Source organism: Aquila chrysaetos, chromosome 12 (assembly GCF_900496995.4).
Source record: "Aquila chrysaetos chrysaetos chromosome 12, bAquChr1.4, whole genome shotgun sequence".
NCBI classification, from domain to species: domain Eukaryota; kingdom Metazoa; phylum Chordata; class Aves; order Accipitriformes; family Accipitridae; genus Aquila; species Aquila chrysaetos.
The window spans coordinates 10,354,258-10,379,798 of record NC_044015.1 but is presented as its reverse complement, the minus strand read 5'-3'; the positions used below and the strand labels follow the sequence as shown (position 1 = coordinate 10,379,798).

Genomic DNA, 25,541 nt, shown 5'->3' with positions numbered 1-25,541 from the left:
AGGCAGTAGTTTGCTCTTCCTTAGCTATGTGGCTTTGCAGGATCCAAAATCATTAAAACCTTGATAGCAAAGGTAGTTGATAAGACCCAGAAAAGCTGAGCTGTGAGTCTTTTTTTTTTTTTTTTTTTTCTTTTGCAAGTCCTTGGAACTGTTCCATATTTCAACTTTTAGAGGTGCATTATTTTGTCCATATTCCATTTGTATTATTCTTTCTTTTGAAACTGGAGAGGTGAGGTGAATTGCAATGCACTCTTAATATTTTTATTGCATTAAGGTTTGCCAAAATAGTTACTTGTTGGGTATCTATTTTCTCACAGTACATTATTTAAAACAGAAACCAAAAAAACTGAGCTTGTTGCGTCAGAGTAAATTGAAATGTCCTTGACTCAAAAAGGCAATATATATTAATCTTAGTTAATCTTAGTTTGATAATAATTTATGATCTTGTTTTTCCGTTTTCCTCATACATGCACACAGTGTACATTCAAAATGTCGCAGGCAGCAAAGTCAGCTATAAAGACAGTTCAGCAGCCTCAGGAAAACAGGCAAAGTGAGCAGTCTAAAGACCAGATCCTCCATTTCTACACATTGGGGTAAACCCACCAGTGCAGGGAACACTGCCATCTGCCTCCAAGGGGGTCAGGCGTCAGATCAAGAGAAGCCCAGCTCCAGTCTTTAGAACTGCAAATGGATCTTTGGACTTGGTGTTAGTTACTGTGAGCTGCTCTCTGAATGCAGCGGTGGTAAATGTCTTGGGCAGCGAGGAGAGGGAGGAGCCAGACCTGGATAAACCATCAAAGCAGATCTGCTTTGCCCTTTCTGTAGGTTAGACTCACAGATCTATCCCAACAGGCCCTTGGGAGCTGGTATAGTGGTTTGCTAAAAAGAGAATTAAGGGGTAAAGTTACATGCAATACTGCTTTACTGCAGGTAATGACTGGGAAATGATGAGAGAATTCACCTCAGAGATTTTAATAGACACAGAAGAAGTGCTACATGAAAGCGTCTGTAAAGAGACCTTTCTCTGGAGCCAAACTGATTGAATACCAGCTTACAGGAAAAATAAGGATATCTTTGAAAAAAGCATTGTCTTTGCAGCGGAGTTTTACTTTCTTATAAACCTCCAGCACTTTCACCTTCTTCCTGCAGTCCCAAGAGCCCGAAGATGCCCTGTAGATGATATAACCAGCGGTGACCCAAAGGGGGGGAGAAATACAGAGAGCCTGAATGAGCAGCCTTCCTTGCTGGAAGGTCAGCTGCTCTTATCTAGGCCTGGTGAACACTGAGCTAACATGTAATTGAACAAGAAGCTACACATTTAATCCTGATGTGATAATGTTGGGATGAGGATCATTGATGTTTTCATGCAGTTATTTTTCACTTTTAGGTAGGGAAGAATGCCTTAGGTTTTGATAACAGGGTGCTACAGAAGATGGCATCAGTGTCGGATGCTAAAAGCAAAAGGCTTATGAAATGAAAACCTTCCCTTTCCCCATCTCCCTCAACCCTTGCAATTCTCTCATGATCCCCCTGAATGCCGCATCCCCTTGTCTGTTGGCATGCATTTCCTTTACCACGTGACACCCTTTGCCTGGAAAGTTCCCCCACTAGCTGAATCTGTAGTCTTTGAATGCCCTTTAATGAGTAGATAATCGTAGTTTTCACTTTGACCTCACCCACCCTGGACTTAGTTTGCTTTGCATGATAGTTTTGCATTGGAATGGCAACAGTTTTGTTTTATTGAGCATGATTTTTATTTTTGGGGGTCAATCCTAATTTCTTTTCTATTTCCTTTTCTTTCCTCAATGTCTGCTGCACCCCGTTTCGTCTCCTCCATCCATCTCGTCGCCGTGGTTACGCTGCTCCGTAACACTGCATTACGGTCCTGGCACACCCGCACACAACCACCCACCCTCCTTCCTTCCACCTCCACCCCTCCGCCTCTGTGCATCGTTATCAAAAAACTGGCGGATGTCGCGGTGCTTGTTGTCCAATTAGGGTGAAAATTCCTTCCTACAGGCGACCGTGGCAAAACTGGGACCTCTTCCTCGTATTCTTGCTGATATCACCAAATCAATGACCAACCCTACGCCCATACAGCAGCAGCTGAGGCGTTTCACTGAGCACAGCTCTAGTCCAAACGTCAGTGGCAGTCTCTCCTCAGGGCTTCAGAAGATATTTGAGGACCCCACTGATGGGTATGTAACAGCCAGAGCTCAAGGGAAGATGGGGGATAAGGGGGTTGTTAAGTCTCTCAAGAGTTGAGTGCTTCATCACCTGAACTGTCTGCCCACATCAGCTGTAGGAGCGGGGAGCTTGGGCCTTTGTTACAGGGAATACACAGTCCTAGTAAGAGGTGCACAAGGTGGCACTGGAGACCTGAAGCTTTTGACTTACCCAGGACTCAAACGTGTCTCTGGGAGTCACTGACTTCAGCTGCTAAAAAACAGTTTTGCAATTTACTGCCAGTCTGAGTGTCCAGATGCATAGTCAGCCATAATGTTTCCTTCTGGCGATCACGCCACTTATTTACTGCTGATGAAAAACTGGGCTGTAGGTGGAACTTGTTACCAGTGAAATAGCAAAAATAGTCCCTCCTCTGTTTAGTGCAGCGTTTCTCACACCATAATAGCTGTTAATCAGAAGCAAAAAGCTGTGACATGGCAGAACTGCCAAAGAGCTTGGATACTGTGGTCTCAGAGTAGTTTCTGTGCTGTCAGTTATGAGGGCCAGTTTTGTCACGTGGAAGTGTCTGCCATCTGAGCTTACATCTAGGCCTACAGGAGCCTTCACACAACTCCTGTTGAATTTTCAGACACCCACAATACGTAATTCTGGTGAAGGGTTAAACGGGATCTGAACTGCTCTGAAGTCTTGCTGGAGACAGAATTGTCTAAGCGGGGAGGATTTGGTGGGAATGGTTTCCATTTCACCTGTGAAAAAAAAAAAGATGAAGCACTTCTTGAATCAAATGTAATTCTCAAAGATAAGTGGTAATTAAGGAAGAGTGTGTTCTGACTTGAACACAAAGAGCTCATAAAAGGAAATCTGGTTCCTTGAAGCTTTCAGTTGGGTGGGAGGTTAAATGAGGTAGAAAGACTTCTCGGGGACAGATCTCTCGGGGTCTTGGCTGCTTAAAAATTAACCAAATTCCTCTCCACTCCACAGTGACTTGCATAAGCTGAAGTCTCCAACACAGGAAAATGTAGATGGATATTTTAGGGGCAAGACCTTACTGTTGGTTCAGCAGGCATCCACCCAGAGCATGACTTATTCAGATAAGGATGAAAGGGAAAGCATCTTGCCCAACGGACGTAGCATCTCTCTCATGGACCTCCAAGATCCTCACACGGCTCACAGTGACCATGCTTCTATTATGCACGATGTGCCTTTGCGCTTGGCCGGCAGCCAGCTCTCGATCACACAGGTGGCAAACATCAAACAGCTGTGGGAAACTCAGAGCACACCCCAGAGTGCTCCCCAGGTGAGAAGGCCTCTGCACCCGGCTTTGAACCAACAGGGCAGCCTCCAGCCTCTGTCGTTCCAGAACCCGGTTTACCATCTCAACAACCCAACCCCACCGATGCCGAAGGCCTCCGTGGACTCCAGCCTGGAGAACCTGAGCACTGCCAGCTCCCGGAGCCGGAGCAACAGCGAAGACTTCAAACTTAGCGGACCCAGCAACAGCAGCATGGAGGACTTCACCAAGCGCAGCACACAGAGCGAGGACTTCTCCCGGCGCCACATGGCCCCAGACAAGCACGTCCCCATCGCGCTGCCCCGCCAGAACAGCAGCAGCCAAGCGCAGATCCGCAAAATGGACCAAGCCGGGCTGGGCGCCAGGGCCAAAGCTCCGCAGTCCTTGCCGCACAGCGCATCCCTGCGGAGCACGGGCAGCATGTCCGGAGTGTCAGGAGCCATGGTGACTGAACCCATTCAGAATGGGAGCCGGTCCCGGCAGCAGTCCTCATCCTCTAGAGAGAGCCCTGTCCCAAAGGTGAGGGCAATTCAGAGGCAACAAACACAGCAGGTAAGGAAAGCCATTTTCCAGGCGCTTTCTGCTTTGGTGTTTAGCTGATGGCTGCATTGACCTTCAAAGCTTTTTGACCTTTGAGCTGAATTGAGTTGAATCAAGAGTACTGGCACTTAAGCAAGTGGCCAGTAGCAAGTGTAAAGAATAGTCATGCTTGTTACCCTTACAAGCTTGGCAAGCCTAGCTTACCTGTTATTTTTGGATGCTTTTGTACTAAATTTAAAAAAAAAAGTTTTCTATTTACTAAGGTAGCAGCAAGCCTGCTGAAAGAAACAAAACTTGAAAATTTCCCTGAATTAAAAAAATGGAAGAAGCTTTGTTCCAAATTGGAGTTAAGATCGCCACGTGAGACTGCATTTGCCCTGTGGTGCTAATTTAAAAGCATAGCTACCTAAAAACAGAGAAATAAACAAAGGTAAAATATCATGGAATAAACTGCTGCCAAAATAATAAATAAGTACAGTTTTCTTAAGTGTGGAGAAATCTGTATTTCACCATGATGCAATAGTCTATTGCTGGTCCCCAAATAAATACTGCTTTTTTATTAATCATCCCAAACTATGAATAATGCAAACACTTTCTGGACGGGAGTGCTTATATGTACCAACTCCTAATGCACTTTATCAGTTGTTCATAGGCAACTGTAAATCAAGATATTCCTGTCAAAAAGCCAAACTTCCGTTACTTTAAAAAAAAAAAAAGAAGAAAAAAAAATCCTGTTGTGATTTGCTGTGTATGAAAATCTTTTCCTAAATTAGTTTGATGCTAAAGAGAAAATGAGTATATAAATGTTTGGCACTACAGCAAAGGTAGAAAATGTGTCAATCTGCAGGTCAGAGAGAAGGTGGTTGTTTTTAGAAATGTCACACTAGTGCATACAGACTTATCAGCTGGGCAGGGTGAGGCTCTTGAACGCAACACCTGCACTATTCCTTGCAGTTAAGTGTTTTCTTCTGTGGTCACTGTGAGGGTAAACATGGTCATGTTTGATTTACCTTACCTAGTACAGAAGGAAATTTTTTAAGCTCCTGCTTTCCACAAGACCTTCTAGGAAGGATGCTACTCTGATCACAGGCAAGAGTGAAGACTTTTCACTCCAGAAAGTTGCAGCCCCTGAGGTTGACACTGCTGGTGAAGCTACACCCACAGGGAGCAGAAGGTTATGATGCTCCTTGCTGATGTAGCCCTGTTGGCAAAAGTGCTGGTGAAGACATGGCTGTGCAGGGGGAAGGCTTTTGTCTTGTAAGGTAAAGCTGGCAGAAGAACTTAGTTGCCAGTGTGAGCTCCTGCTCTGCCAAGGGTTTCACTGGTATCCCTGTTGGTATAGATTTCTTGGCAAACTCCTGAATCTTACAGTCGAAAGGAGGAAAATCTGGGTGATGCCTGGGAACCCAGGAGCAATCGGGCTTCAAAACTACTTTGATACCTCATATTCATTAAAGTACAAGGAGATCAGAAACACTGAATCACAAAGCAAAGCTTAATATGCCAAGTTAGTAATACCAAAAAGAGTAATTGCATATTATTTGAAGTGCATGTGTTTGTCTCCTCCTTTGGAGCGTGAGTTTTACATTTCGGCATAGAGGGGTTGATAGGTAAAGTAAATTGAATACAACTAAGCCTAGTGTGGAGGTGTAGGAAATTTTTAGGCCAGTAACGAGGATAAATTTGAAGGAAAAACTGCCTTTGCAGTTCTAAGGCATCCAGTGTGAACCTGTATTGTATGATCCGCTGAGTTTTATTGTATGGTTCTGTGCAGTGTCCTAGCCAAAATCCCCGGGGAGCTGGTACCTTTCCTCAGGGCTTGTTACGAGAAGTGCCTACACAAATACGCAAAGAGGGCTTTACTTTGAAGGTGTTAGGATAAGGAGGAGAAAGTACAGGTGGTGTGTCTCCAGTCTTTGTGTGTACACCTTACATGGGTGGCTTCTGCCCTGTGTGTATTTACAAGAAGCGTTCAGTTAGCTGTTTGCAAACTCCTGGCACTTCTCATCTTAAATTGCTGATTACCCAACTGCCCCCAAGTACATCAGTTACCTGTGCTTGTTTAGCATCAAAGTGACTGTCTCAGACTTCCCTCTTCTCCAGTTACTTTTTACATTCGGCTTCACAGATGCCAACGACTATGACTGGCTTCAGGGCAGTCTCCTTCCCCCGTCTTGTAGGCGATGTGCGTCTACTTACTTTTCCACTCTCCTTTCCATACTAATTGTTTCCACTGGATTCATTAGAGTACTTGCTCCTATTTTATTCATAGAAATCAATTTGTTCTTTCCTTGCCCACACCCTTGAGAAATGTCTTGAAGTGTGCCAGATGGAGTGGCCAAAATTTTTTTGAGGCAAATTCCACTGTGTCCTTTTAATTGCAAATCGTGTTGTGGAATTCTGTTCTTATTTAAAAAAGAAAAAGAGAAAAGAGAAGTTGGGCATGTTCTTTCTGGGCATGTTCTTTCTAGGCATGCTTTGTGGGCGTTATAATTATTAGACTCTGTTCTCTACAAGTACCATTTGTTTCTGAATATAGAGCTAGGCCCTTTGTTTACTGGGAGAGGTCACTTTTTGCCTTCCATTTGCGTTTAGTGGGTAGGTGGGAACAGAAATGTCAGTGTGTTCCTCTGGAAGAGAGGCAGAGAGGGGAATTAATACATGTTCCTAGCAGCCTTTTTCTTTTTTCCCCTTTATTAGAGTATAACTCATAACCCATTAGCATGTGAAGTGCTTGCCATCCACTTGGTCTTTGTAGGCTTTCTGAGTTTGGCTGCTGAAAATACTCTTCCTACAGCTTGCAAGGTTGTTTGGCAACGATTGCTGCTGATCAGCAGTCTGTTACAAGGCTGGTGATGTCGTTTATAGTCACTCTTCTGCTATCTTAGTCCTCCATAACTGCAATGAACGGTGACAGTGTTCATCCATAGCTATTCCTAATTCCTCCAGCAATTCCTAGAGCCAAAGTATTTACCTCTGAGACAAGGCTGTTGGTGGCAGAGCCACACACAGTTCATAGCCTCCCTCACTGTGGCTGCCTGACAGCAAATACCATCAAAAAAAATCTAAGGAGCTTTGCCAAGCTGTCACACTGCACTTGAAAGAGGCTATTAGCCTTTCTGCTGTGAAGACTTCCTTCTAGCGAAAAGGCCTCTGCCTAAATCCGGAGATTTTTGCCTAATTCCTGCTCCTTTCCTTTGCCTTTATACCCATCCTTGCTGAGGCTTCTTCCAGTGCTGGAGTCTTCATCGCTGTTCAGGACAGCTGAGCTGTTGCAGGCAGATCGTCTGGCCGGAGCTGGCATAGGACATATGCAGCACTCGCCAGCCTTGTCCTCGTGAACAAATGAAACAGAAATGGAGGTTGACATGATCCGTTGCCTGCCTCTTGTAGAGAAGCTGTTGCTCCCCCATCAAGAGCTCCTGAGAAACTGAGACTTGAAAATCCCCCTGCCAGGGACCACATTTCACTTTGGTACGATGCTGAAACAAGGCAGTGTGCTGAAAAGCTGCTTGAGTGCAAAAAGAAGCTACAGTTGGGGGGGGGCGGTACGAGGGGGGAGTTGATCTTTCGCATTTCTCAAAAAGTTAAGACAGTGTTGCTCTTTCAGGGGTAATTATGCTAATTCCGGTGCTTATAAACTTGTCTTTGTCCATGAAAATTGCTTGGAATTTGTAGCAAGCCATATTTTCCCCAGCCAGGCGGAGAGTTTCTTGTTTCTTCTCTTGGCTTCTTTTTCAGATTCCCTTAGAGAGGATAGCCTCTGATGATGTTTTACAGTTCTCCTAGTAAGCACTGCTGGCCCTGACCTCCTTTCACAGCCTTGTCTGGGTGTATATGCTACAATAGACCTTCTAAATCTGATAGTGATAATGTTACACCTCTTCGCCACTTTTAAGCACTGCTGTACTGTGTCGTATCCAAGCCATGCGGCCCCATCCTCCACTGCAAAGTCTGTCTGCAGCCTGGCTGAGAAAGCTGTGCTCCCAAGTTAAGCTCCTCAGTACTCCAAAGAAACCAATCTGTCTTACCTGAACAGGCTGCAAGCGAAGCTTTGTTGCTGTGTTTTCTTTGTGAGAGAAATCACAGGTTGAGAAGGCCTTACTGAAAATCTGGCAAAGGGGAAAAGTGGATGTGAACAGGATTTGGAAACAAGAACTTTTCCAGAGAGAAGCGTGCTTAGAGAGGAAGAAAAATTTCGCAAGTACATTGGTTTTAGAGGGACTCAAGTAAGTGCTGTGTATCCAAAGTCAAGGGAGGGTAAGGTATCTCTGCAAGAGAGGTTTTGGGGATCCTTTGAGACTGACAGATTCATGGTCATTTTTCTCCTCCAAATAAACTGGATTTTAGAGCTGATTTGTATGTAGTTTCTCTGAAAAATGCTTACAGGTATCTCTGCTCCAGGTTCAGTCGCCTGTGGACTCTGCCACAATGTCACCAGTGGAAAGGACAGCTGCGTGGGTTCTCAATAATGGACAGTATGAAGAAGTAGAGGCGGATGCAGAGCAGAATCCAGATGAAGTCAAGCATGCTGAGAAGGTAGATTTTGTTCCGTACACAGCCGACTTGAGGGCTGCCAGTGAGTCCTGTCCACCCTACAGCTGAGTTCAGAACAGCTTTCAGGCGCTGCTGTGACAGAGTCATGCTTTCAAACTCAGATTGTATTGGAATAACTTCCTGCTGTACATGCTGTCACACATATCTGTAGTACAGTATCCCATACTACAGATTAACCCACGTACAGGCTGTAGCATGTCAAATGGGTGCAAACTGACATAGCTGAGGGTTTGTACATTACAGGCTGGTATTTGGCACTTATGTGCATCATGAGTCACACTACCTAAGTGTATTAGATCCTGCTCAAGTCATTATTTTTTATGACAACACTATAGCTACAGCATACTGCCATTTTTCTATGCTTGCAAAACTTTTTAGTGATCATTAAACTCCATTAAAAAAAAAAATCACTATCGTTAACCCAACTGAGTATAGCTTAGGATATGCTAAGTGATTGTACAAGGCTCTGTAAACGCAATTCAATCTTCATCAGTAGTTGTATTCAAATTTTGTCTTGGGCTTCACCTGAGGCAAGTGCCTGTCATCTAGGTAGTACAGTGTTTCTGGGCTACACAGAAATGTCCATGATCTTTTTTTGAAGCGTATTTATTTTCAGGAGTAGATACCATTTTTCCAAATACAGTTACATCTATATGCTGCTATGGTGATGAAGTTTAGTAAGAGGTTTCATGTTTTGAGAAGGCAGGGAGTGAGGAGGAGAACATTTGGTGGACAAGAAGCAGGAACATAGGATTATTAAGAAAGGTGAATGAACCCAAACCAAAGTGGAATACGTTGAGATTCATTGCACTACTGCAGAAGTGATTGTCCGCAGAGACAGTAAGTAGAAGAACAAAACCTCAGCCAAGTAAACTTACAGGCTTTATTTTGTAGTGAATGATTTGCTGTCTTCACATGTGTTTTCATGCCTTGATTAGGTCCTGAAGAATGAGTTATTTGGGTCCCATACTGGTCAGTTTTGTAAGTTTGGTCACCCCAGGACATTTTTACAGTTGAGCACTATTAGCAGCTTCTGTCTGGGAAGTGCTTGAGTCTGGGGTAACTGGGGATGTTGCCAGTCAGGGCTGAGGAGCCATGTCAGAGCCCTCTGCTTAAATCGTGCTACAGAATGACGTCCTACACTGTGAGAGTAGCTTAACGCTCAGTGGGAGCCTACGTGCTCCTTGTCTGTGGTTGCTCGCAGTTGTTTGTTTGTTATTTGCTTTAGTTCTATCAATTTATTTTTCATGAAAAAAACAATGTCCTTCTCTGAACAGCAGCAGCAGATTATAATGATCTGATCTCTTCCTTTTTCCTTTGCATCTGATTCTTTCCTTCTTTCCTTTCACCTGCAGTATGAACAAGAGATAGCGAAGCTGAAGGAGCGCCTGAAGGTGTCAAGTCGCCGGCTGGAGGAATATGAGCGGCGGCTCCTGGTGCAAGAGCAGCAAATGCAGAAGCTGCTGATGGAGTACAAGTCTAGGCTGGAAGACAGTGAGGAGAGACTGCGCAGGCAACAGGAGGAGAAGGACAGCCAGATGAAAAGTATCATCAGCAGGTGAGGCTTTAGAAAGTTTGGGACTGTGTAGGACAAGCAGCTCCCCTGTGTCATGTGTTCTCTTTGACACTAAAGAAGGTAGCTGCATGGGCTTCTTGACATCTCTGGACTGATACCATCCTGCCTTAGAGATGAAGAAATGGGGATGCAGGTGTGGAAACTTGCCTCAGATTGCCAGGAAGTGGCAGTGAAGGAGAAGATTTAGGAATTTTTAACCCTGGTCTCTGTTGTACTTACAACAGGTCTTTTTGCTTTGTTTGGAATCTGTACTCAAGGCGGGAGTTTTTCAGAGCAGTTGCATTTTTGGCAATGTCCATCTTGAGAATAACAAGGTTAGGCAATTGGGAGTGTCAGATGGATAGATAAGCTTTTCTGAGCACAGCAGAATTCTTCTCTTGCAGAGCCAGGACAATCAGAGAAGTCAAACCAACAGGCCAGAGTACCTGAAACCCTCTGGAATAGTATTAAATGGTCCTAATTTGTACCTCTTTTTGCTAACCAGACTCATGGCAGTGGAAGAGGAGCTGAAGAAGGATCATGCAGAGATGCAAGCTGTCATCGATGCAAAGCAGAAAATTATTGATGCACAGGTAAGGAGCTCAGGATCTCCAAGAATCAAGTGTTCTGTGTGTAGAACCCATTATTCTCCCTTGTCCTACTGCCCCAGTATTGTTATATAGCTCCCAAGCCAGTATTGGCCCATGGTGTTGCACATATGACTTACTGCCTTCTAGGAGAGAATTGGGTTTTTTAATTAATAAAGGCTGTACTGTCTGACAGTAGGCTTTGAGACAGTCTGACAACAAATCACAGGACTGATCGCTTCTCCAAAACCTTTTCTACTTTGTGAGATCCCAAGGGGGTAAAGGAATAGCAGTGCATTGTGTAGACATTGTTCCAAATGTGGTCTGGGAACTCTGGAAAAGCTGTGCCTCATACCAGCATAGTTTAACTGCCATGTGCATGCATCTCAGCTATGCAAGCTAAAAGCATGGCTTTGAACGTTCAAGTCAAGAAAAGAGAATGCTTGCAATGGAGCATTGCCCTGTATAATGTCATATGTGGCATTTCACCCCATCTGACTGTCCACGTCAGTCCTGGAGAAATGCCCACTTTGCCACAAACCTGCAGTGCTTGCCTCGGTCAACAGTAGTTAGCTGTGGAAAGTGGGACCCAGCAGGCAATGCATGTGGGTGTATTGTGTGGGATCATTTCAGCTTTTCTTCTGTGTTTGTGCTGATCCTAGATAGCAAAGCTTGTACAACAGACCCTGAGACTGGTTTGATATCTGCCTGCCATGTTATGTTTGTGATATTTGCATTTGGAGGTCATCTTTCCTGCTTCTGGGCTTTTCAGTAGTTCCAACTGTAAACTTTCCTTAACAGATAATCTTAAGAAGATGACCTGTTCAGGAATAACCCAAGTTATTTCAGAAAGTTGTTTCCCTACACAAAGAGTGGCAAGGGGGCTAGCCTCAGTTGAAAATTGTTAAAGATGGTGTATTAGAATATTGGCATAAGTGAGCACAAAAGGGCATACCATGGCCATTTTTTTTCCTGTTGAATGGCCAGCAATAATAGAAGTGTTTGCACTCACATGGAACTGTAGGAAAAATATAAAGTAGAAAAAAGCTGTGGTTTTAAAAGCCTGGTAACACTAGGAGCGTATTTATAGCAGATTTCTTTTTGATAATTTGAAAAGTTCTGTTTTTCCTGCTGCCTCTGCCGGTTTTCCCACAGTTCTTCAGAAAGACTGTTCATGAAAGCTGGATTTTTGGGTCCGTGCCATCTAATCTGAATAAATCACTCATGTACAATAACATGGCACTTCTGTTACCTAGCCTTGCAGAATAAAAAGAAAATCCTACTGGAATTACAGCATATATAGGTCCGAGCTATTGTGCAAGATGCTCTTCATGGAGTCACCAGTGTAGTCACCCTTTCTAGATGCAGCTCAAGATTAAATCCCTTCTGTGAGGGCTTGCACTCAAAATGCGAAGTGGGAGAGTGCAGTGCTGGAGAATGAACAGGAATGTAGTCAGTCACTCTATTTTTTTATTTTCTCGGTGGTGAGGAAACTGTACAGCAGCCTCCAATCTGATCAAGGAGTATGGCAAGTGGAAGCTGGGCTAGAAGTTGAACAGGCTGGGCCATTTTTTTTGGAGATAGACACAGTCAGGGCATCTTGCAGTTACACTCTGATGGAATGGCAGCCCATCCAAACAGTAGCCTGGTTTTTGAAGGAAGTGATGCCTTTTTCATCTGCCTCGAGAAGGTGAAAGGGGCACTGAGCAAACTCATAAAAAGTGATTTTTGGAGGGGAGGATTTGAGAGATTGTGACTGAGTAAGAAACTTGCCCTTTGTTACCTGTCTGTGCCAGTAGGCTCTCAGCCTTGGTGTGAGGTTATGGAATAGCAGGGTGGAGAGTGGACCAGTCTGATCCCTCAGTGTCACCAGCTGGCAGAGGGAGCTGCTGCTGACTTGTGAAAGCTTCACACCTTCAGGGCTGGAAGGGTGTGGTCCTTGATCTCACTTGATCAAGTGATGCATCGTTAATCACCTGCAGTGGAAACTGTTGAAAAAAACAGTAGTAAAACAATAGCATTAATGATTCCTCTTTTAATCTGAAACTTTTTTTCTTCTGAAGTGCTGTTAGCTACTTGGGCAAGCAAGGTCATCAGCAAACCTTAACTGCTTCAGTGTCAACTGGTTCATGGGGTGAGAAGCTTAGTTGTCATTGCCCTTTCATGGGTGCCTGAGCAGAAGAGGAAACTGATGAAAGATTCAGAACAGACACACCAGAGGAGCCAAGTGTTTTCTGAGTTCTGTAGCAATCCCTCTAAGTTGTGCTTGGAAGATTTTTCTTAGTTTGTGATTCATTTGGCAAAGGGATATAGCAGTGGCTAGAAAAGAAAAGGTCTTTTTTTATGTGAGATTTATGGAGTGGAGTTGGAACCTGGCTTATCACACCTGTTTGAAGAATTAAATGGCCACTAGGAAACAGCAGTAACCCGGGCTTCTTGTGCTTAGTTACATCGGCACAAGACGCTTTTCAGGATTTGCTCTTTTGTCTCGTGGTCAGGTGCAGCACCCGATACTGCACCAATGCACAAGGACAGCCTTGTTCTCGGGGTACATGCTGTTTGCACTGGCTCTGGGCAGCGCCTCGTGTGCGCTGTGGTTCCAGAGGCTGGCTCTGGCCCTCCCTGACTCGGCAGGGGCTAGGTCTGGCTAAACTCTCTCCTTGGAGCAGCGGAGCTGCAGAGAGTACTAGCCCAGTTGCTACTGCAAGTGACATCTCCGCTGTGTTAAATTACAGGTCATAAATGGGGATGAGATAATTCAAACAGGCAAGTAAACCCAATCAGTTCTCTAGCTGAGCAGTACCCAGTCCTGGCCCAGTGCACTGACCTCCTACCCATTCCAGCTCCTCCCACTCCCTGTGCCCAATTCATGTGTGTTAGAGAGATGTTTGTTAGATTGTATTTTCCTTTGAGTGAGAAGATGCCTCTACTCACCAAGCTCATGCTTTTAAGATTGATTTTCCAAGTGTAGATTTCCAGCTGTTTCACAAACTGGCATAGTGAGCACTCATCAGTGCCAGAAAACAACCAGCCTTTCATTTTTAACTCTTTGGAAAGCTATATTCTTTGGAAAGAAATTTTAATTTTAAGTTATATATTCCAGGTGAAATTTAGTCCAAGGAGGAGGAGCTTTAACCTGCTGAAGAACACATTTCTGCTAAGGCAGTTGTGTTATACAGGATTTATTTCAGCACGGGAGGAAAGGCTAAGGCCTCTAACTCCTCTATTGTCCGTTCTCCTTACTTACGTTGACTGGACCAGGGCAAGTGCTAGGGCCGGCTATAGCCTGCCTTGCTGTTAGTTGATTTCTCATGCCTCCTCCACCATTTGCTTTGCTATACAGAGCTTGGTCTCCAGGGCTGTAATACAAGCAGTACTTAAAATTGTGCTTTGTTTTTTTCTCCCTAACACTTACCCCTGTGGGGAAACCCACTGAGAAAAGCAAACATTACTTGATTACTGATGTACCACGCAGCTGATGTTCTGGGATCAAAATCTCAGGGGGCTGTTGTACCACTTAGGTCTCCTGAGCAGTATGTCTGAACTATCCCTTAATGTTTGTGCCTTCTGTGCATCATTTTTCCTTCCATTTTGTTTCTCAATGGGCTGGACTGGGAAGAGTTCCTGCATGCAGCTTTTTTCATTCAAGTAAATTAGACATTTTTCCTTCTCAAGGAAAAAAAGCCAATCAGCTGGTAGCATGGAGAGCATATTTACCTTTTGCCGTCTCTGTTGCTGCTTTGTGTGGCTGCGTTACTTTTTTTTTTCTGAGGGAAGATGAAAACTGTCATTTCTAATTGTGCCACCAACTCTTTGGCTTGACCATCCAGTGCTTTATCCCACTGCAGAGAATCTAGCTGCTAGTAGGCTGGGTTTTGTTGATGGGTTTTTTTATTTTTTATAAATTTAGTACACATCCTTTAGCTTTCTGCTAGAAGTGGAGGCTAGCGCTTTCTGTGCCAGAAGAATCAAAACTGGGATGTGGGAACCCTGGATTCGGCAGAGCCCGGGAGCCCCTCTGAGCTGGAATGGGTCTAGGAGCAGTGTGTTCAGTGTTTGTTCTTTGTGTTCTGTCGATGGCATCTCCCCCTCCACCCACAATGCCCTCTTCCCCTTCACCTCAAATAACCCCTTAGTTTTAGCTTTTGGCTGCTTCTTCTCTATGTTGCTATTGCACCCTCACTCCTGCTGGTGACTGCAGGCTGCCATTACCTGCTTTTTTTTCTCTTTATTTCAAGCATACCATGAGTTTACTCTGAGCACACTCCATCCAAAATACAGAGACAATGGCCATTAGATACCACTTGCACTTTTCTCTGCCAGTTGAAACCTCCACCACTTTTATTTTCTGCTGCCTGTTTCTGTTTTTCTAACATAATTGAAAAAAATAATAATAATTGGCTATCGTTGTTATTAACACCAACACCCTTCCCCTCCCCTCCCCCCCCCCCCCCCCCGACAAAATACTGCATTTCCATCTGCCTCTGTTGGAGGCTGTCTGGATAAAGCTACCGTGACTGGATCAGTTCACCAATGTAACTTTGACTCACTGTCACCTTCCATTATGCAAAAAGGCCAGGAGGGCCAGACCAGCCTGTGAAAAGCCTGTGGCAAGCACGGGCCATGCTACCCCAAGAAAACAGAAAGAGGCAGACATCCCATCTTACCAGAGAATGTTAGCTAAACTGCCTCTGCCTAGAAATCATCTGAAGACACTGTCACAGCCCCGCGTCCTGGAAGTTCCCCATAAAGCAGGCTTGTGGGGCAAAGGCATTTCATTTGTGAAGGAGCTCTGACTTTGTGGGGTGTTTGTTGCAGGAGAAGCGGATCGTGTCCCTGGACTCTGCCAACACGCGGCTGATGAGTGCCCTGACACAGGTGAAGGAGCGCTACAGCATGCAAGTCCGCAATGGCATCTCCCCCACCAATCCCACCAAGCTTTCCATCACGGAGAATGGTGAATTCAAAAACAGCAGCTGCTAACTGGGCAGATGCTGCCAGCCATCTCCCCAGAAGGGCAAGAGGGAGCAGACTCAAGAAACCTTCAAAATAGCCCCCCCTTCCCCTTACAAGTTTACATGATGCTGCTAATAAAATGGAAAAGAAAGAAGAACTCTGAAAGGTGGGCTTTAATTCCCCACTCAAGGCCAGGAGAACCGGGCTCCCGAGAACAAGTCCTTCCATATCACTGTGTAAATAGAGGGAGCTCTTGGGTCATGTACAGAAAATGCCAATGTAATATACCAAAAGGAAGTGAATACTGTAGATTTTTTTAATTATTGCTATTTTTATTATTATTATTTTTTTCTCTTGTTGAAAGCACTGCAGTCCTTGGAGGAGGAAGAGGGGAGTGTGAGTGCATGTGTGTTGTGGGTGAGAGAGAGAGAGAGATAAGCAGTGGGTTACATTAGACAGCAGCTGTATATATCAGGCTGACTGTTACAAGTACATGAGTGAAATAGTAGTGAAATGAATTCTGTAAGAAAACTCATCTGCTGGTTTTATTCCCCTCTTCTCTAGCTGTTCTTTAACTGAATGCAAACTCAATAGCAAACATTTTAGCAAGAAAATCGGCTCTTGCTGGATCCTGTACTTACTTTCGGTAGGACGCTGGCAAAAAATTGTCAGTCTTTTTGAACAAGGTAAAAATTGGAGCAGCAAGCTTGTTTCCTTGCATTTGCACACAGTCAGGCTTCCCATCAAACAGACAGAGGGAATCTGCAGTTTTTCAAGGTAGGATTCTTTCTTTTTTACCCCAGTTCTTATGCAGTTTTATATTTTCTGTTTTGAGAATTTACAGACTTGTAAATACTTTTTTTTCAAATTTCTATCCAGTCCCCACTTTAGGCACCATGCAGTGGCACCCTGAATTCATTCTCTGCACTCCATCAGGAACAGTCAAGTTAATGCTCTGAGGAAAGGGCTAACCAAAGGGTGCCCGTGCCCAGCAAAGTAGATTTCCGTATGCAAAATTTCCTTTTTCCTAGAGGATTTCTACATTTTAACTCTCATTCAATTTCACTATTTCAGCCACTAGCTTAGCCAGTCTAGTTCCAATGAAAGATGCTTTCTGCACGTTTGTGTTAAAAGATCTTCCATTTCCACTGAAATTTTTCTTTCTCTGGATGCTTTAAAGGGGTTTTTTTGAAGTTCTGTACACACCAGTTTTTTCCTAAGGAGTTTTGACTAAGCTTTCTTCTCCAATTACTTCCAGTTGTGTTTCACAGAAGCATACTTACTGGCTGTATGTGAATGCGTGCATAATTACAAAGTGACCTTCTCGTGGAAGATAATGACATTCACAAACTGTTAAAGATTAACAATAAATGACACAGTATTGTCAATTCTCATGATTTCATCAAATGCCACAATATTTAGTCTGAGAGATTTTTCTCAAGCCCCAGATTCTAGAGTCAAGTAATAGTGTGTGAATCTTCGCTTTCACTTTTTGGTATACATTTCCAGCCCCCAAACTCTCAAAGTAAATAAAATTATTGCAACAGCAATTGAAATTTTGAATTACAGAAATATACTAATAACAGTGAGTGTGATTAACCATTCAAACATGTTATGGAAATTAGAAATTGGAAAAGTTGACTTCAAAATGAGACAAAACCTCGAGAGGGTGCCCTGGTGTGGGGTGTGTTTAGCAAACTGTTCAGGCTGCAACAAGTTCATGAGGTGGCTATGGGGGTACCTGGCTGAAACTGTATAGCCTGTGATACGGAGAAGGTCAGAGCTGATGATCTGATTATCCTTTCTGGCCTTAGTTTCTGAATCTCTAAAATTGTACTACATTAAAAATGTAGGCGTTTCTGAGCCAATTTCTTGACCTCCTGAAAGTGACCCATGTTGCCTTGAACATGAAGGATTGGCAATACTGAGGACCCAAATTCAGTGTCTGTTGTCAAGTTTGTTTGCTCTTTGGAAATGAATTAATCTCACCTCTGTGGGCAAATGCAGCTTGTGACAGAGCGCAGTATATGTTAACTGTTCTGCCTGATTAATGTGTTACGATACTTCAGTTAGACGTCATCACATATGTTGCATTACTAACTATGCACAAATACAGAGACCGCATCTCCTGCACTGTAGGACGTGTAAGAAAAATGTGTGTGAATCTCTCCTAGCAAGGTCTTGGCTGTTAATTTACATCTAGAGAAGACCTGGCTGCAGCGAGTTGGGATTTATATGTAATGCTTAGTTCTTTCAGATCAAGGCTGCTCTGGCTGCTCAAATGTGACTTGGTACTACAGGCCAAGGAGCATCCCTGTCTTGTTCTTGGAGCATCCATAGCGAAGTCAGCGCTGTCTGACACACCCGGGGTTGTGCTCTGCATTTGCTCAGTAGTGATTTCTTTTCGGTACTTTCCAAACCATCTTCCAGCTCTGGGTCATTGCTGACCTCTGATATTTTCTTCCTCAAACTGTGCCTTTAAGTTCTTCCTTCTTTCCTTCTTCCTTCATGCGTCACAGCCGTAGGCAGTCTATTGAGTTTGTATTAATCTGTCTTGTGAGTAGCTCTCTTAGAAGAAACCTTTGCAAACCACTTTTGGTTGAGTATTTTTGTGTGATGCACATCTCCCCTTTGCTATGTACTGTAATCACACAGCTGCATCGTGGGAAATGGGTTCCCCAAAGTAGCCTTTTTAGATGGGCATGTGCATTGCTCACGTATCACACAGTGCAAATAGTGCGGCTGTTCTGTGACTGAGACGCAGGAGGAAGTGGTCGTAGGAATACATTGACTAGAACAAGGCAGAAGCAGGTATGTCATTCTGGTAGCATTAATCTAGCATTAATTCGGGAAATGCATTTCACCGGAGTTCCCCAGCCCTCTGGTAATCTATCAAAAATCGCTGGCTGAGCTGTATGGTTTGATGCTGAAGACGCCGAGGCGTCCACTTTGGTTTCTGCAGAGAAATGCAATGGGGGACAACATTTCAGCCCTGATTTTTAGAAGGGAAATAATACCTGCCCCGTGATTGATATGTTTTGGGGACGTCTTCAGTGGGGTATCATTCTAATAATGTACCTTCTCCTGTGTATTTCTTAAGCTTGTAGAATGCTTGTAGGAAAAAGTTGCTATTCTAAGAGTCTGGCCCATCAGTATAGTCCTCACAGCTTATTGCTAGGCTGGTTGTTTCTCTTTGATTTCAGTTTCTACCCTAAAGTGCAAAGTGTACTTCTCTAACTCCCTCTGTAGAGGACAAGCTGCCTTGACCCAAAAGGGGGTGAAGGTTGCAGACTCAAAATGCTGCAAGACTAAAATTGATTAGCTGCAGAACAAAACGTTATGCTCCCGAGTTCTGCAGGCAGCTGTCTCTTCTAGTTTGTTATCAAGCAGCTTTCTAGAGAAATTTTAAGCCGCCTCAAGCCGACAGTATGTGAAAATGCCAGCTTCTATTTTGTCCAGTCTGATAAAATGCAAGTGGCACTAAACCACGTGGCAGCCAAAATGTCTGTCTATTTTGGAGCAAGAGCTCTAACTGGGCCTGATCACATTTGGTTTAAGACTAGCAGCCAGTGGGTTTCTGCAGCAATGATAGTAGTAGTAAATAGTGCAAAGTCTGATGATGAGCTTTATAGACATGAGGTTTTGGTTCATATTTCGAGCAAATGCATCAGGCTGTGTCTAACGCCATTGCGAGGAACTGCTGCTCTTGTTTGGAAACAGCTGAAGTAGTGCAGGAAAAATTTAATCTCCTGTAGAAGTAATATTTGTGTATTCCGAAGACTGAAACAGAAAAGTTGCCTCATCCTGGCATCTCGGTCCTTGCTGGCCACATTACTCAATACTGGTCTGGGATGATTCTTCCCAAACCAAAAAGCCACCGGGGCTTCCGAGTTCCCAGTAAACGCTGGCAGCCAGCGTGGCGGGGCAGGGAAGTGGAACAGCGTTTTGTAGCGCTGCGGCCTTTTGCCATGTGGCGTCTGCAGAGTGTGTGAAGAACAGAGGTGACCAGAATGAGATGGGATAGGCACTAACAGAGAAGAGAGGGAGCACAGCCTAGGAGTGGCATCCTGTAAATGCCACTTGTTCTTTGCAGCAATAGGAATTCAGTCCTTTTTTTTTTAAGGGCAATAGACAGGTTTCACATCCAGGAATTACCAACTGTTATTTCCCTGGTGTATTAGAAATGGGCAGCTATGCATAAAAGCACAGATTCATACAGCTACATGTTTTGCAACATGCCTCTCCAGTGGCATAACTCAGGCAGGGGATCCAGAGGAGCGTGGAAAGGAAAGTGTATATTTGCTAGTTAGAGAATATGAGGTGTATCCAGTAATAAATTCTGTATCCATCTAATAAGTCATGCAAGAAATTGGTTTTATTTTATGTTTTTGCAATTGCTTTGTGTTGGCTTAGGCTTTTTTTTTTTTTACATGATATATTAATTTCATGTTTTAATGCTTGCTTAAACCCACCAGCTTTTAACTTCATCTGAAAACCCAATGATTGAAGTCCGTCAGTTTTACAGCGGTGCCCGTGGAATGTGTCAGCAATACTTATCTGCTAAGGTCACTGTCTATGTACGAATTCTGTTTGTGTTCTGCAAAAATGTCTGTGTCGTTCCTGGAGAATAATTCCTGCCCAGGTTGAACCATTAAATATATTTCCATCAGCGGTTAGCGTGGTCAGCCACAGGTATCCAGCTGAGTCTGACAGAGCAAAAAGGGTTAAATTTAGGCTGTTGCTTTTAGGTGTTTCCTTCTCCACAGTAAGTTAACTCTCATGAGAGTGAGCATGTCGTTACAGATCATGCCTGCCAGGAATCCTACCTGTAAAAATAGATTTTCTGTCTCAAGGGCCTTAATAAGAGTGTTACTACACAGAACTGTTTTACAATGATAGCTCTAAATAATTTATTTTTTATTTCAACAAAGTACACCTTAAAAAGTAATAAACTTGTTTTTCAAGCCGTATTTTTATGCTAGTAGCACTGGACTGTTTGGTCTCTGAGATCCATTTCTGCATTTCATTGCCTGGGTTTGTTCTAAAGAAGATTTATTTTTGTTCTGTGAATAATTTTTGAAGGTTCTTGTAATATGTACAGATATAGATACATTTGAGGTCTTTTATTGATATTCCTACAAAGAATACAAATAAACTTTAACTTTAAACAGTTTGGACTCAGTAAACCTATGCTGATTTAAAATTCTGCTCTTTCTGCTCTCAGGTTGTACTTGTGTTTTGTGTAACTTCGGAGGGCGGAGGAGGGGAACTCAGAGAGCGTAACTTTGTGTTTGGGACAGAGTAGCTCCTGTTTGACACCTGGAGCTACCTGGGTAAACCAAGGGGTTCCCTGGCCAAGCGGAGCAGCAGAATTAATTCCTTTCTCTGGGTGTTCTGCTGGGGTGTGTGTCCAGCACAGGTCCCAGGGCTGCATCCCGGAGCAATGCCTCCCTGTGCGTACCGGTGACCTCTCGTTCTGAAGCCCTCCGCTTGCTGGGACATAATCTGGCATTGCGGAGTGAGAGAGCGACAAGCTGTGGAGACACAGAGAATTGCTCTCTGCTTCTTTTAGGCATGGGATCTGGGGGATAATAATAACATCCGAAGTGGTGAAAAGAGTCACCTTGTGTTAATTAACGTGTTCGTTCCTCTCATGCCAGACCAGTGAATGTGATCAGCCCAATTTTCTTGTTCAGTCAATTCCTAGTTTACAGGTTCTCATGCACCAGCCCAAAGCTGCAGTGTTTGAGGCATGGACATACAGAGGAATATTTATTTACAGGAGCTGGATTCCAAGCAATTTATACTTATTCTTCATATGTGTGTGAAATCTTGTACATAATGAGTGGGAAAACCTTTCATAGTCAACTTACTGAGTGTAAAATCTGTACTCAAGGGGATGTTTTGCTACAAGTCTTTGTATTTTCATTTCACATGCTTATTTTTTTCCATAGCTTTGAAGCCTGCAAAAAACACACAGCAAACTCTTAGTTGCTACTGTGTGCCTCCACCCTGGCCCTTCCACTTTGTTCTGTTCAAGTCCCCTGCGTGTTCTGCCTTGTTCTTGCTTAGGCTGTACGTTTTTCATGCCAAGAGTTGTCTTCCTGCGTGTTTGTACAGAACCCGAAACAGCGGGCGCCTGCTGCTTCTGGGCACGAGAGCAGCGCAAACGGCGTCTCTGAAGGAGGTGGATCTGTAATTTCCCACACCCGTGTCCTGTCCTGTCCGTTCTCGGCGCTCGCCCAGCAGAGTCGCCCGCTCCTCTGCAGCAATGCTAAGCGCTGCCCCGGGGAGGGGGCAGGCCCAGCTGCCCAGATGTGAACAGGCAAGGCAGAGGCAGGTGAGGAGAGGGATGCGGTGGGATGTTAGACCTAGCAGCAAAGGGATCTCAGGATGGTGTTTGCTGTCATGGTTTTGGGGAGGGGGGGGGGGGGTTGGAATCTAAATGGGAGAGGCATGGGCAGGGGAAAGCAGGGTTGGGGGGAGGAGGAGACAGCCGGAGGGTGTGCTGAGGGAAGCAGAGGGAGGAGAGTGAGGTAGAGCAGGAGCACTGCACAAATGCCAGTTAGGATGGCACTGGGATAATACAATTAAAAGTGTTGGAAGTCTGGGCTTTTCTGTGACTGTCCCAAAGCAGCTGATACTCAAGTGTTCTGTCCCTGTCCTGCTGAGGATGTTAAATTCCGCTTTACCTTGGATGTGCTCCTTACTTCCACTGTGTTAAACTCCTGTATGTGAATGTGCAAATCCTTCTCCCATTTCTAGCCATTCTGGACAAAATGCACAGGGCTCTGGAGCCTGTCCTCATCACTCTTGCAGGTCACTCACTCCCGCTGGGAAATTCCTTTGGAGAAGCTCCCCTCCACGAGTCCTCCTGCCCAAAGGATGCAAGTGTAAAACGTTTAATGATCTCCTATGTGCAAGAATGTGTGCTGGTGCTTGAAGTAAGCAGCAGCTGCTGCTTAAATCCATTAGCAGGTGGAATACTAATTTGCTTACATTGAGATATGAGTCTCATGAGAAGAGAGTCCCCGCTTTTACTAGAACCCATGTCACATTGCTGTCCTTCACCTTTCTCCTGGTCCCACAGATTAAATATCCTCATATCTCCAGAAGATGTATTAAATTCCTGATTTTTGCTGTGAGAGGTAGATCAAATACCTTGGTTGTAGGCATGAAACCTGACTGCCCGACGGTTATTCCTGCAGTGAGTATGAATCCCTTGTCCTTAGTCAGCTCCATGGGAACATATAATCCTGCTAATGTGACTGGAAACGTGGGGTCTGTGGACCTGAACCCACTTAGCCCAGCTCAGTAGCAGAGCAGCCTTGGCTGAAATAAGAGGAAATTATTATCAATGTTGCAGGCTTCAGGGTAGCTGCCAGGATCAGGGCACTCGGGACAGATGTTCCCTGCGTCCTCCAGGTTCTTCCAGTTTTCACGCTACAATATGACCCTAAGGGCTGTCATGTTACTGTTCGGGAGAGGGGGATCATGAGGGACAAATACCTAGTGTTGACACCAGGAGTGAAGGATGACATAGTGATGACAGAATCTAATGCAGAATGAAATGTGATCTGCACAGAGATGAATGACATTTTTTCACTCCCTTTTCTCTGCTGCCCAGGCTTCTATTTGCAGCAGGATACAGGTGTTGAGAGCAGTTCCTATTTTGCTTGGCAAGGAGGAAGTCCTGCAGGCAGTGAAGGAGGAAGAGCTACAGCTAAGTTGCAGGCTGTGTTTATTCACCCCTACCCTTTGTTGCTTCTCCCCCTTCACTTAGCACACGTAAGTCAGGCAACACGCAGATGCCATGCTGGACCCTACCTGAAACTCTCAATTTACAAATTACTGCTGTAGGAGTGGCTGTTCTGTTGATGGGAGCTACATCTCGCCTCCCTAAACTAACTGTTGTTTTATATTCTCCTGGTCTTCAGAGTGAGTCACATGAGAGAAAATCCATTTTCAGAATTACGGGCCCGGTATAGTTACAGGCAAACAGGAGTACTAATGAACATAACCAAATAAATGCAGAGTGCCACACAGCATGTGGTATCTTGCAGGGACAGTCCCTCCTGGGGAGTACGTGCAATGCCAGTGTGTAACTTGTTAATCACTAGAAGGCTCACAGAGGTGGCCGTCTGTGCAAAAGTGTTGGCTTTGTGTTTATAGGTGCAAACTAAACTTGTTGGGGAAGGAAGCTGAACACAGTAAAGCTGCAGTAGATAGGTGCCTGGGAGATGGTTGCCTTGAAACAGCCTGCCACCTGTGCGAACTCCCGGCTGGAGGCTCAGCATCAGTGCTGCTTCTGATGTTATAACCTTTCTTGGTGTTGGCTGAGGTAGGAGGCAAGGTTCACCTCTTTGGGAGATGTAGAAAAGAGGAGGTTGAACAAGACCCCATATACAAGAGCACACTGTGGATAATAGGGTGGCAAGAACTCGTTAAAGATTAAGACACTTCTCTGAGCCCTTGGCAAGATGGGGGAGAACGACTGACGCTTCCCCACGCAGGAAGCAGTGGCTGCAGAAGCAGTTTCCATCCAGAGAAGCTGGGTTTGTCTCCATGAAAAGGTCTGTGCAGAAGTAGCATGGCTGGGCGTTTAGGTCAGCCTCTCCTGATTTGGGACCTGGCATTTGGGAAGGAGGAAAGAGAAATTCGCTGGCTGCTGCCTTCCCCTTTCTTCCTTAGAGGGCAAGCTTCCCTGACAAAGCAGCAGGCGCCGCTCCCCTGCCCTGGCAGGTAGCCTGACTGTGACACCCTGTGCACATTCAGCAGCTGACTTCTGTGCAGAAAATTGTTTTGCAGAGCCAGCATTGTCTCTGTAAGGAGGAGTTGTCCTTACCAGGGACACGAACTAGGAATGTCCAGTAAAAAAACTACTTTCTAAAGGCCTTGAAATGTTGCTGGCTGGATTTCAGTTCTCATCACGGTCAGAGAATTTACTTCAGCCCCCACATGAGCTGAAATGCATGGGAGCGTACATCCCCTTTGGACACAGGGCTTTGCCCTTAAGCTCATGCCTAGAATGTGTCCCCCCTTTTTCCTTTTACTTGAGGTGTGGTCAGACACTCTGTGTTTCACTGTTCAAAGCTTTGCTCTCCAGTAATATCTCTGTGTGCACTAGTTCCTTCAGCACTTTCAAAGGACTCTTTTCAGGACTCAGGGCTTCCCTGGTGGGAAGGCAATGAAAGAGGAGGACTGACTTCCCTTTCCCTGTTAGTACCAGAAGCCACTGCAAAATTTTATTTTATATTGTTGGGTGGTTTTTAGGATCAGGAATCACTGAAGAACTTAGACCTGATCAAGAGTCTCGTAATTGGGATTAAGTGGAGCACAGCCTTTCAGATTTTTGTCCATCATTGGGAAGCTGTGAATGGTAGCTCCCTGCTGTGCCAGGGTCTGTGCTCTACTGGGGTGCATTTAGAAAGTCATGGCTACAGCAACCAATAAGGCTAAAAAAGCTGATAAAATACATAGGATCTCCTCTGGGGTTGTCTGAAGGGCAGAGAGATTGCCACCACTCCCTTAGTAACATATTTTTTGTCATGGGGTGGTTGGTTGGTTTGGGGGGGGGGGGGAGTCCTTGAAAGAAATACATTCCCTGCGGGCAGATTCCAGACTGTGGCTTTGGCAAAATAGGGAGCTTAAAACAGAAAGTCCATCTGCCCCAACTGCTGACTTGACAACTGTGATGCTGGAATAAGCTGTGTGCCTGAAAGGCAAAGGTGGAAAGATGTGGCAGGCAGTGTACTCGGTCGCTCTCGTGGTTCGCTATTGTGTGCACAGTAATGCTCTGTTCAGTCGCGGCCAATGTGTTTTTATGAGACCTCTGCCAATGCGTTGGTGGTCTAACAGCTGCTAGGAA

The 25,541-nt window shown here is 44.7% G+C and overlaps 1 protein-coding gene across 7 annotated transcripts in view; it reads left to right on the top strand.

The window, feature by feature from the left end:
- The window catches only part of RASAL2 (RAS protein activator like 2), a 151,263-nt gene extending 130,420 nt beyond the window's left edge, over window positions 1-20,843 (top strand). For 5 of the 7 annotated variants that reach the window (XM_030032545.2, XM_030032550.2, XM_030032548.2 and 2 more), the window contains 7 exons: window positions 1,999-2,198; window positions 3,169-4,030; window positions 8,423-8,557; window positions 9,931-10,133; window positions 10,636-10,723; window positions 13,453-13,483; window positions 15,536-20,843. In XM_030032545.2, coding sequence (XP_029888405.1) covers window positions 1,999-2,198; window positions 3,169-4,030; window positions 8,423-8,557; window positions 9,931-10,133; window positions 10,636-10,723; window positions 13,453-13,483; window positions 15,536-15,678 — 1,662 coding nt within the window. In that variant the 3' untranslated portion in view covers window positions 15,679-20,843. The remainder of the gene's footprint in view (window positions 1-1,998; window positions 2,199-3,168; window positions 4,031-8,422; window positions 8,558-9,930; window positions 10,134-10,635; window positions 10,724-13,452; window positions 13,484-15,535) is intronic. The other 2 variants (XM_030032547.2, XM_030032546.2) reach the window with 2 other exon arrangements.
- Window positions 20,844-25,541: the final 4,698 nt, after the last annotated feature.